At 53.0% G+C, this 11,391-nt stretch overlaps 1 protein-coding gene across 1 annotated transcript; it reads left to right on the top strand.

Moving 5' to 3' along the window:
* The first annotated feature begins 3,607 nt into the window (after positions 1-3,607).
* Positions 3,608-10,007, top strand: ARL10 (ADP ribosylation factor like GTPase 10). The gene is made up of 4 exons (XM_032158782.2): positions 3,608-3,841; positions 4,470-4,671; positions 6,838-7,013; positions 9,622-10,007. Exons 1-4 carry the CDS (start codon positions 3,659-3,661, stop codon positions 9,793-9,795), a joined length of 735 nt encoding a protein of 244 aa, XP_032014673.1. The 5' UTR covers positions 3,608-3,658; the 3' UTR covers positions 9,796-10,007.
* Positions 10,008-11,391: the final 1,384 nt, after the last annotated feature.

Raw genomic sequence — 11,391 nt, 5'->3', positions numbered from 1 at the left:
AAGTGCTGGGATTACAGGCGTGAGCTACCACGCCCGGCCCAAGGAGGAGCTAATTCTTTTAATGCCTAGATTCCCATGCAAGCCTTCTTCAAGTAAACTATTTTGCTAAATGGTTTGATTTCGTAGGCTTCCTGTAGGGATGATTAAGTCACAACTGAATCACAAGACTTAAGAAGGGCCCCTCCTGGCCAGGCGCGGTGGCTCACGCACGTAGTCGCAGCACTTTGGGAGGCTGAGGTGGGTGAATCACCTGAGGCCAAGAGTTCAAGACCAGCCTGGCCAACATGACGAAACTCCATCTCTACTAAAAATACAAAAATTAACTGGGTGTGGTGGTGTGGTCCTGTAATATCAACTACTCAGGAGGCTGAGGTAGGAGAATCGCTTGAACCTGGGAGGTGGAGGTTGCAGTGAGCTGAGATTGTGCCACTGCACTCCAGCCTGGGAGACAAACTCCATCTCAAAAAAACAAAAAAAAAAAAAGGAAAGGAAAGGAAAATGAAAAGGTAGAGGGAAAGAGAGACAGGGTGGCAAGACTCCAGCTGAGAGACCTAAGAGAATGATTACTCACTCAGGAGGCAGGAAAGGTGAGGCAAGGCCGAATTAGACCTCGAGGTCTTCAAAAAATTAGACCTTGAGGAGCCTTCATTTCTTTTTTTTTTTTGAGACAGAGTTTCGCTTTTGTTTCCCAGGCTGGAGTGCAATGGCTCGATTTCGGCTCACCGCAACCTCCGCCTCCTGGGTTCAAGCAAGTCTCCTGCCTCGGCCTCCCGAGTAGCTGGGATTACAGGCATGTGCCACCACACCCGGCTAATTTTTTTGTATTTTTAGTAGAGACGGGGTGTCACCATGTTGGTCATGCTGGTCTCAAACTCCTGACCTCAAGTGATCCACCTGCCTCGGCCTCCCAAAGTGCTGGGATTACAGGCGTGAGCCACCACACCCAGCCTTTTTTTTTTGAGACAGAGTCTCACTCTGTTGCCCAGGCTGGAGTGCAGTGGCATGATCTTGGCTCACTGCAACCTCTGCCTCTCAGGTTCAAGAGATTATTGTGCTTCAGCCTCCCGAATGCTGGGATTACAGGCGTGTGCCACCATGCTCAGCTAATTTTTGTATTTTTAGTAGAGATGAGGTTTCACCATGTTGGCCAGACTGGTCTCAAACTCCTGGCTTCAAGCAATCCACCCAGCTCAGACTCCCAAAGTACTAGGATTACAGGCGTGAGCCACCATGCCTGGCCTTCTATTTCATTTTCTAATTTAAAGTTGTAGTAGCAACCCCTAAATTAATTTCACAACAAATAGTCTTGAACCAGTTTGAACCCCAGCACTGGAGTCATACTCCTGGGCTCTCTCCTCAACCCTCATTCATTGTCCCCCAGAAGCCTGCTTTATTTGGATGGGGATTTTAGAAGGCAGGAGGCGCATGGGCTCAAACTGGCTACTTCTGAGCTCTCCTCCCAGCCCTGCTCATCTGCAAAGAGAGTGGCTGAGGATGCTCCCTGCTTCCTGGGGTGGGGCCTGGCTCTGTAGGGTCAGCAGGTGACATTTTTCTCTCCATTTGGCTGTCTCTTGCATCTTCTCAACTGGTTCTAAACTTGGAGAGAAGTGTTATTTATTATTCTGTAAGGTCCCAATATTTAGCAATGTTAAATAGTTCCAAGAGTTCCAGCAAGATAAGGCCTAAAGGTGTTCCCAATGGATTTTCCAACAAGGGATTTGTTGGAGGCATAGTTGAAAACAGTTTCACTGGGTGCATGGGGCAAGGCATAGGAAGTGCATATTATTCAGAAGTGGGGCCGAAATGGACAAGAACAAGAGGTAATAACCAGAGAAGCCAGTTTTCTGAAGTGGGAGAAATCTGAGTATATGTATGTGGGTTGCTAGAAAAGAGCAGGGGGTGGGGTGGGGGTAAGGAGTGAGAAGGGGTAGGGGGCAAATTGATTTATAAGTTAGTCCTTCCTGGTCTACAAAATGGCATGGAGTGGCTTACAATAAAACCACATTCTGAAACCAGTGTCAATACGCACCCCAGAGGCAACCATTAACCGATGGGAAACTGGAGCTGGTGAGTAAATGCTCCAACCTCTCTTCCTTCTGAGAGGCATTTAGTGCCCTTAGAGGTCCCAATGGGATTCGGCCCAGAAGGTCCACAGCAGAGTCCTTGATGCTGCACCCTGACATTGGCCTCCTTTCCTTCTTCCCTGTCCTACTCTCCTAATGTCCTTCTCCTGCCTCCAGACATCACTTCCCAAATAAGCTACATGCGCAGTCCTCCAAAAGCGTTAATATAGAAATACATTTTTTCTTTTTTTTTTTCTTTTTTTTTTGGGACAGAATTTTGCTCTTGTCGCCCAAGCTGGAGTGTAATGGCAGATCTTGGCTCACTACAACCTCCACCTCCCAGGTTCAACGGATTCTCCTGCCTCAGCCGCCCTAGTAGCTGGGATTACAGGTGCCCGCCACCACGCCCGGCTAATTTTTGTAGTATTAGTAGAGACAGGATTTCACCATGTTGGCAAGGCTGGTCTCGAACTGCTGACCTCAGGTGATCCGCCTGCCTCGGCCTCCCAAAGTGCTGGGATTACAGGCATGAGCCACCACACCCGGCCAGAAATAAATTTTTCAAAAGAATCAATGCCGGAAGAAATAAGATGTAGCTAAAACATCACTATCTGGGAGGAGAGGAGCATATATATGTAGCCAAAGGGAAAGAGGGCCAAATCAGAAGGAATAGGGGCTGGGACCCAGAGCCAGGGGTACAGAGGAATCGGGAACTAAAAGGAGGTGAAGAGTTGAGACAATATAAAGGGGAAGAGGTAGCCCTGCTGGGCCCTGAGAGCCACAGGCGGTCTCTCGACCCACGTACCCTACAGCCAGCCGTACATGGCGTCACCCATCTGGAGAGCCAAAAGAACCTGACTGCTGTACTCAGGTCGTTTCTCCTGTTCTTCCTCCTCGTGCTACACACGTGGAAGCCTTCGCAGTCACTGGGGGTACCTAGGACAAGGCAGTCAGCTCTAAACATTCTGAACTCCTGACACTGCTTAATTCAGCCTGACCAGGACCCCAGCAAAACCCCTGGGGTCCAGGAGGCAGCGAAAGAAGGCTAGAGGTGGCGGGGAGCCACGGACCTGGGTTCTATTCCTGCCTCTGCCACCCCATTGCCGTGTGATCTCGGGCGTCTTGCTTCAATTTCCTCCCCGAGGTCTTGAGGGATGACCGGGAGACAGATCGCTTGGGTTTGAAAGCAGGCTACACCAAAGCACTAGGATGCGGCGTTGGGCGGGTTACTTAACTCCTGGGCCTCTGTTTTCCCTTCTGCGTGGTATCATTGTAAGGGGTAACCGAGAAAAGCCGTGAGCTAATCCCTGGCGAATGCTAGCAAGCATCGCCGTCTCCCGTCCTCCCCAGGCACTCCCTCTCCTCCCCGCACCTGGCAGGGGGAGCGGAGGTCCCCGCGCGCCGGCCAGCGCCCCCCACCCACGCCGCCGGGTCCTGGTCGGCCTGCCGTGACAGCGGCGGTGCATTGTGGGGCTTGTAGTGCGGGACTGGGGCTGGGTGGGTGGGCGCGGCCGCAGCAGTCGCAGCGGGGCCATCTTCGGCGGGCGAGTGGGCTCGGCCTGTGCAGCCCGCACCTGCGTCCCTCGCCCGGCCCGATGGCGCCGCGGCCGCTGGGCCCCTTGGTGCTGGCGCTGGGCGGCGCCGCGGCGGTGCTGGGCTCGGTGCTCTTCATCCTCTGGAAGACCTACTTCGGCCGCGGCCGAGAGCGGCGCTGGGACCGGGGAGAGGCCTGGTGGGGCGCGGAGGCTGCTCGCCTCCCCGAGTGGGACGAGTGGGACGTGAGTGCCGGGCCGAGGCCCGCGGAAGGGCGGGCAGGCTGGGGCTGCAACTCCGCGCATGTGGCCAAGGGGTGTGACCACGGAACGGCCCTGCTAGTGCCGGGAGCTTGGGGGGTCGAGGGCTTGGCAGCCGCAGCGCAGAGGCCCCGCGCGGGTGGGCGGTCAGAGCCCGGGAACCGAGGAACGGGTGGGCGTGCTTGGGTGTGTGCGGCGCCGTAGCACCGCGCCGTCACTCCACGCCGTGGGGCTCGGGCATTCCAGCGGGGGCCGGAGTTTGGAGGGCGCGGCTCCGGAGCATCCCGGGGCCCAGCCGGGTCGGTTCGCGCCCCTCCGGCGCCTGCGCAGTGCGCCGCGTCCCGGGGGATGTCGGGAGAAACCCCGTCCCCTCCCGCCTGCGGTCGGGACTCCGAGACCGGCGGAGAAAGCGGGGCGCGCCAGCGTAAGGAATTCGCCAAGGGTTTGGAATTCAGGACTCCAAAGGCAGCGTTCGTCCCACTCATCCAGACCATGCCTGCCTGTCCCAGGACGGGTGGAAGGCGAGCCTGGGCCCTCTGGTGCCTTCGGTCTTCCCTCGGGAGAGGTCAGCCGGGAGGCCGCCAGCCGCAGCCTTACCTCCGCTTCCCCGCAGCCCGAGGACGAGGAGGACGAGGAGCCGGCGCTGGAGGAGCTGGAACAGCGCGAGGTGCTGGTGCTGGGGCTGGATGGCGCAGGCAAGAGCACGTTCCTGCGCGTGCTGTCGGGGAAGCCACCGCTGGAAGGCCACATCCCCACCTGGGGCTTCAACTCCGTGCGTCTGCCCACCAAGGACTTTGAGGTGGACCTGCTAGAAAGTGAGCGGACACCCTACCCCATCTCCCCATCTCCTCTACTGGACCAGTCCTGGATTCTCTGCAGGGAAGGGGGCTTCCAAAATGCATGTCTGAGCACCACATTCCCCTCTACGAATCCTTCCCACCGCTCTCTGGGGCACAGGATTCAGCCCACGCTCTGTGCTCTGACATTTAGGGCCCTTCGTGATCGGGCCTTTCCAGTTGCACCGCCTGCTCCATCACCCCTACCAAAGTCGATAGGCCTAACACAGATACTAACAGCTAAGGGTTCATATGCCAAGCACTTGACAGGCATTGCTTAAGGAAACTCCCCTAAACAATTACATAAAACTAGAATCGGTCACTACCCTCATTATCTCCAGAGGAAAATGAGTTCCAGCAGTAGTATCATGAATCCAAGGTCACCTACCTTTCTAGTCTTTTGTTTGTTTGTTTGTTTGTTTGTTTGTTTGTTTGTTTTTGAGATGGAGTCTCACTGCGACACCCAGGCTGGAGTGCAATGGCGCTGTCTCGGCTCACTGCAACCTCTTCTTCCCGGGTTCAGGCGATTCTCCAGCCTCAGTCTCCCGAGCAGCTGAGATTACAGGTGCCCGCCACCACGACCGACTAATTTTTGTATTTTTAGTAGAGACGGGGGTTTCACCATATTGGTCAGGCTAGTCTTGAACTCCTGACCTCAAGTGATCTGCCAGCTTCGACCTCCCAGAGTGCTGGGATTACAGGCGTAAGCCATCGCACCGCACCTTTCTAGTCTTTTTTTTTTTTTTGGAGACAGGGTCTCTGTCGCCCAGGCTGGAGTGCAGTGGGCAGTGGCACACCCTCCTCCACTATTGCCTGTCTGGTCCGAACTGGTGTCATCTTTCCTCTCAGCACCACAGCCTCCTCTTTGGTCTTCCTGCTTCCCCTTCTGTCCCTAGTGTCAGCTAGAGAAAACCCGTATCAGGTAATGTCACTCTTGCTTAAAGCCCTTGGGGGGCTCCCCACCCCATCACTATGGTCTTGGGCCCTATGTGGCCTGCCCCAGCCAGCCTCACAGCCATCTCTTTCTCCTTCTTGCCGTGCCTCAGCACCCCAGCCTTCTTTCTGTTTCCCAGACACTTCCAGCATGCTCTCCCCTCTGTCTGGAATGCTCTCCTCTGCCTCTTCCCGTGGCTGGCTCCTTCTCATCATCCCACTCAGCTCACATGCCACTTCCTTGATGAGACCTACCCAGACCACCCAATCCAGGGCCAACCCCTGTTCCACCTCAGCCACTTTCCCTTTTTTCTGTTTTCTTTCTTTCATTTTTGAAATGCGTTGATGTCATTGCCATGTCCTTCCCAGTTAGGGAGGGAGCTCCTTGGTGCAGGGCCCCTGCTTGCCTTGCTCACCTCTGTATCCGCAGCACCCAGATCAGTGCTTGGCACCTAGCAAGCACTCAGTAAATACTTGTTGAGTGCCTGCTATGTGCCAGGCATTGTGCTGAGGGCTTTGTGGGGATCCAGAGGTAAGTGCCTCTGACTCTCACAGCTTAGAATCCTCAAGTGTCAGAAACATAGCCAGAAACACTAGGGTGCGGCGTGACCAGTGGGACTGTGCAGAGGAGCAGAGAGGAACAGAAAGGTGACCCAGGCTGGGGGACTGTGTTGGCAACCATGTGTTGGTAGGATGAAGTATGACATTTCCAAGGGAAAAGAAGGAGATGGGGGAAACTGAATAGAGAATGGCTGTGTATAGGCAGGGCAGGGGGTCCTGAGTTTTCTAGACAATAGGACTCCTGGCTCCTATCACAGCCATCACTGACCGTTTTGAACCTGTAGGAGAAAGCTAGGAATTAGCAAGAGGCAAAGCAAGACAACCCAGGGGAGAGAACTGAAGACTCCCATTTATTGAGCACCTATGTGTCAGTCCTGTGAAAGGTACATTGCATATGGTACCTGTGGGTTTTACTGCAACCTGTTAGGAAAGTTCAGTGAGGAGACTGGTGCTTAAAGCTAGGGACTTGCCCCAAGAGACCCACCTATCAGAGCTAGAGCTAAATCCAGTCTGAGTAGCTGCGGAAACTGCAGTCTTTTCCTTGCCCCTGGCTGGTGGAAGCTCACCAAGCTAGAAGTAGGGTGGGGTGGGGGCTGTGGGCAGTGAGCTAGGGCCCAGGAGGCTCTGAGCTGGCCCCTGGCCTCTCCTCAGTTGGTGGCAGCCAGAACCTGCGCTTCTACTGGAAGGAGTTTGTGAACGAGGTGGATGTGCTGGTGTTTGTGGTGGACTCGGCTGACCGACTGCGGCTGCCCTGGGCCCGACAGGAGCTGCACAAGCTGCTGGACAAGGACCCTGACCTGCCTGTCGTTGTGGTGGCCAACAAGCAGGTGAGGGCTGTGGGAGGGCAGCTCAGTCCAGGGGATGTCCACTTAGAGATGCTTGGGCAGGGGCACGGAGCACTGCCTGAGCCCATGGCCTAGAGAGGGTGGCTGAGATGCCGCCCCCACTTCTTCTACCTATGCCCTGTCCTGATCCCTGCCTCTGTCTTCCTTCCTCTTTGCCTGCCTATCATGTCACACCCTGGAGAGATGAGAAAAATAATTATGAAGTGCCTCGTATATGCCAGGCATGGTGTTTTGTTTTTGTTTTTTTTTTGAGACAGAGTCTTGTTCTGTTGCCCACGCTGGAATGCAGTGGTGTGATCTCGGCTCCTGCAACCTCCACCTCCCGGGTTCAAGCAATTCCTGTGCCTCAGCCTTCTGAGTAGCTGGGATTACAGGCATGCGCCACCACACCCAGCCAATTTTTGTATTTTTAGTAGAGGTGGAGTTTTGCCATGTTGGCCAGGCTGGTCTTTAACTCCTGACCTCAAGTGATCCACCCGCCTCAGCTTCCCAAAGTGCTGGAATTATAGGCATGAGTCACTGTGTCTGGCCCCCAGGTGTGGTTTTGAATAACATTTCTTCTTATGTTGACCCTATAAAGTATGGGATGCTATTCCCGTTTTACAGATGAGAGAAGTTTTGTAATCTTTCCAAGGTTGTACATCTTGAGAGTAATAGCATTGGTCCAGGCGTGGTGGCTCAAACCTCTACCCCCAACACTTTGAGAGGCCGAGGAAGGTGGATCATTTGATTCCAGGAGTTCAAGACCAGCCTGGGCAACATGGCGAAACTCCGTCTCTACAAAAAAGATGCAAAAAATCAACTGGGTGTGGTGGTGCCTGCCTATAGTGCCAGCTACTTTGGAGGCTGAGGCAGAAAGATCATTTGAACCCAGGAGGTTGAGGCTGCAGTGAGCTGTGATCACACCACTGCACTCCAGCCTGGGTGACACAGCAAGACCCTATCTCAAAAAAAAAAAAAATAGTGAAATTGGGACGTCTAATGCTAAAGCTGTACCTTTTCCACTCTGCTATGCCCCTGCAAATTCTGGCTCTAGATCAGAGAGCTGAAGCTGGTAACTAATGAGAGGTAGAACAGGTTAAATAACAGCTAACATCTATTGTGTGCTTACAGTGTGCCATACATGTGGTGAGCACCTGACAATCATGACCTCACTTCCGCCCTCCAAACACCCCGTGATAGGCCCTGCTGTTACACTCAATACCTGGAGTTGCAGCTGGCATGTGGCAAAGCCCAAACTTGAACTCAGATATTCTTCAAAGTTCCTCCTCTTAACCAGTGTGCTGTACCTCTCTTGGGTGCCAGAGAGTCGCCTTGGGCCCAGGAACCCTCAGTATCACAGACCTTGGGTCCCATTCTCAGTATCAGGTGAAACTGCCAGAGTACAGAGTCTGATCATATTTCCTGTGGCCTAAACTCAGGTGCGTCTGAGAGCTGTGGGGCCTGTTTCCAAGCTGACATGGAGAGAGGCTGTATGTCTTCGACCTCAGAATCCCCAACCTATTAGGAAACATTGACAATTATTTATAAATAGGGTGACTGTATGTCCTTTTCTGTCCAAGACAGTCCCCATTTACAACTCTTGTTCTGGCACTATTAATAGTGCCCGCTCTGAGCCTCAGACTACCCCAGTTTGGACCAGGAATCACATCATATCCTATTTATAAACTAATTTATAGCAGCTTTGAACCTGTAGGAGACAACATCAAAGGTCCCAGCAGTCTCTGAATTGCTCCAGGAAGAATCATTTAAATCTTGGGCCAGGGTTGAAATTACAATGCAGCATCACCAGTCATGCTGTGTAGTGGTCCCTTGCTTTCCTCCAGCTAGTTTCTAGAGGTCTTGTCTGGAAGTGATCCTACTGTATCGTCTCTCCATGACTGAGTTTAGGAAACTTGGTTATCACACCAACCTGAGTTGGAACCTGGCTCCACCACTCACCACTGTTACCTTAGCTCAATGACTTCACCTCCCCAAGCTCATTTTCTCATCAATTAAGCGTGGACTGTGAAAATTAAATAAGCTAAGTATATAAGGGCCTATCTACAATGCTTGACACATAGAAAGTGCTCTATTTCTGGCCGGGCGTGGTGGCTCATGCCTGTAATCCCAGCACTTTGGGAGGCTGAGGCAGGTGGATCACCTGAGGTCAGGAGTTCGAGACCAGCCTGGCCAGCATGGCGAAACCCTGTCTCTACTTAAAATACAAAAATTAGACATGATGGCTCACACCTGTAATCCCAGCTACTAGGGAGGCTGAAGCAGGAGAATCGCCTCAGGATTCCACCACAGGAGGTGGAGGTTGCAGTGAGCCAAGATCGTGCCACTGCACTCCAGCTTGGGTGACAGAGCAAAACTCCGTCTCAAAACAGTGGCTAATGATGCCATGAAAAGAGGTTGGTACAAAGGAGAGCCCAGGGTGAGGGAGAGAGCATTGAGTTTAGGCCAAGGGGTCCAGAGGCTACTTCTGGGAACTTGGAGCCTGATATTCCCACGAATAGCCTAAGAACAGTGTATTTCATGAATGACAAGGGTGTGAGTGTGTTAGGAAATGCTGCCAGCTGTGTTCTGACTTCTCTGTCTCACGCAGGACCTGAGCGAGGCCATGAGTATGGTGGAGCTGCAGCGGGAGCTGGGCCTACAGGCTATCAATAACCAGCGGGAGGTTTTCCTCTTGGCAGCCAGCATTGCCCCTGCAGGACCCAGCTTTGAAGAGCCTGGCACCGTGCACATCTGGAAACTGCTCTTGGAGCTTCTCTCCTAGGCTGGAGCTCTCCTGCTCGCCACCTGCCTGTCAAGACCACAGTTGTACTGCAGCTGCTTCATTGCCAGACTGGGCCTGGGGCAAGAGCCACATGGCAGCATTTCCCTTTTCCCCTCCTTTGCCTCTCAAGAGCAGGACCTGGGCAAGGCCAAGAACCATGCAGAAGCCTTCCTGGTGAGGTGGCCGCGAAGCCGAAGCAGGGAGGTGGGTGAGACAGAGGGTGGGGAGGATAGTGTCTGGCTCATTCCAGGCTGGAATGTGGATCCAGCTTTCCCTTCTCTTACCTGTACAGTGAGATGCTCAGTGGGCTCAATCCTCCACTACAGGTCCCGGTACCTGAGGAACCAGTGTAGGTGTCAGAAATACTCCTAGAGCCTCAAGGTCTTCCAGTCTAGACTGTTCCCTCCTGGTGACGTCATGCCTTTCTCATGTGGGCAGCTTCTGAGTGGTGACACAGCAGCCTTTGTTCCCGTCCTGCATTGTCTAGCCCCAGCTCCACCTAAGTGACTTGTGGCCTTGTGCAATCTCTGCCTCTCTGACCCCAGGACCATTATTTTTGAAGGGAGGTGGTTTCCTAATTCAGAGATGCCTTTCCCAGCCATGGGAGTATGAAGTGCTAGGATGAACGTGGCCACCCTAGCAAGGAGCTTTCCGAAGACCTCCCTGCTTTTCCCTGAGCCCAGGCCTGGCCTGCCAGCCTCTCTTGACTACAGAATAACTGATATTCACCCACCAAACAGAAAAAGCGAAGGCTGGGTTTTTCCCGCTAATCTGGAGACAAGCTGCTGCTCTTATACTAAGTGTGCCAGTGCCCATGTTTACATAAGTCAGGGGAAGGAAGGAGCCTGTGTCCCTGGGACGACAGTCAACTGGAGCTAGGTGTTGACCTCAGAACTGCATTTTATTTATTAATTTATGAGCGGAACAGGCCAGAGTTCTAGGCTCTGTTTCTAGGTGCTGTTATCAAAACCCCAGATGATAGTGATAGAAAATTTGGAACTTAGGAAAATAGTTGGAATCATGAATGACAATGAGATAACGCACAGATGTCCATGGAGACAAAGTTGTAGGTTCCTCCTCCCACCTGGCTTTGAGGCTGTCGTCGATGTCCTAGTACTTTACATGGATGCACATGAACTGAAACTCACCACTCGGCCCAGGATGTTGAAAGGGTGCAAGTTCCTTCTGGGCAGATAAGAAATGACTGTGGGAGAGGATTTCCCTTATGTGAATCTAGGTAAAAAGATGGAAAAAAATTGTATTATGTGATCCTAAGGACAGGGATAGCAGACCAGCCAACGGGGCGGCCTTGGGTACATCACTCAGCCTTTCCGGGCCCAGTTTTTCCCCAGTGAAAGCCAAGTTGGACTGAATTTCTGGAGTTCTCGTCAGTGCACATTCCATAGTTCTCCAGTGCTTGGCGTCAGCCCAATTTAAGGACTGGCTCTGTACTGACATTTATTATTGGTGCAGGCAAAGAGGAGCCTGTTGTCTGTTAGGGACCACTACATCAACAACCACAAATGGATTTTTTTTTTAAGAGGAGCTGTGCACCTCAATTTGCTGTCTAGTTGAGAATAGAGATTGTGTGCCTTC

The sequence above is a fragment of the Hylobates moloch genome, unplaced genomic scaffold (assembly GCF_009828535.3).
Source record: "Hylobates moloch isolate HMO894 unplaced genomic scaffold, HMol_V3 SCAFFOLD_6, whole genome shotgun sequence".
In the NCBI taxonomy this organism is placed as follows: Eukaryota; Metazoa; Chordata; class Mammalia; order Primates; family Hylobatidae; genus Hylobates; species Hylobates moloch.
Note: the sequence above shows the minus strand (reverse complement) of the source record. Positions and strands in the feature narration are given on the sequence as shown.

Excerpts from the sequence above, each read along its gene's own strand:
- ARL10 (XM_032158782.2), top strand. The coding sequence starts at position 3,659 with ATGGCGCCGCGGCCGCTGGGCCCCTTGGTGCTGGCGCTGGGCGGCGCC. Across the intron at positions 4,672-6,837 it reads TGAGGTGGACCTGCTAGAAA|TTGGTGGCAGCCAGAACCTG; the intron begins GTGAGCGGACAC and ends GCCTCTCCTCAG. Across the intron at positions 7,014-9,621 it reads TTGTGGTGGCCAACAAGCAG|GACCTGAGCGAGGCCATGAG; the intron begins GTGAGGGCTGTG and ends TGTCTCACGCAG.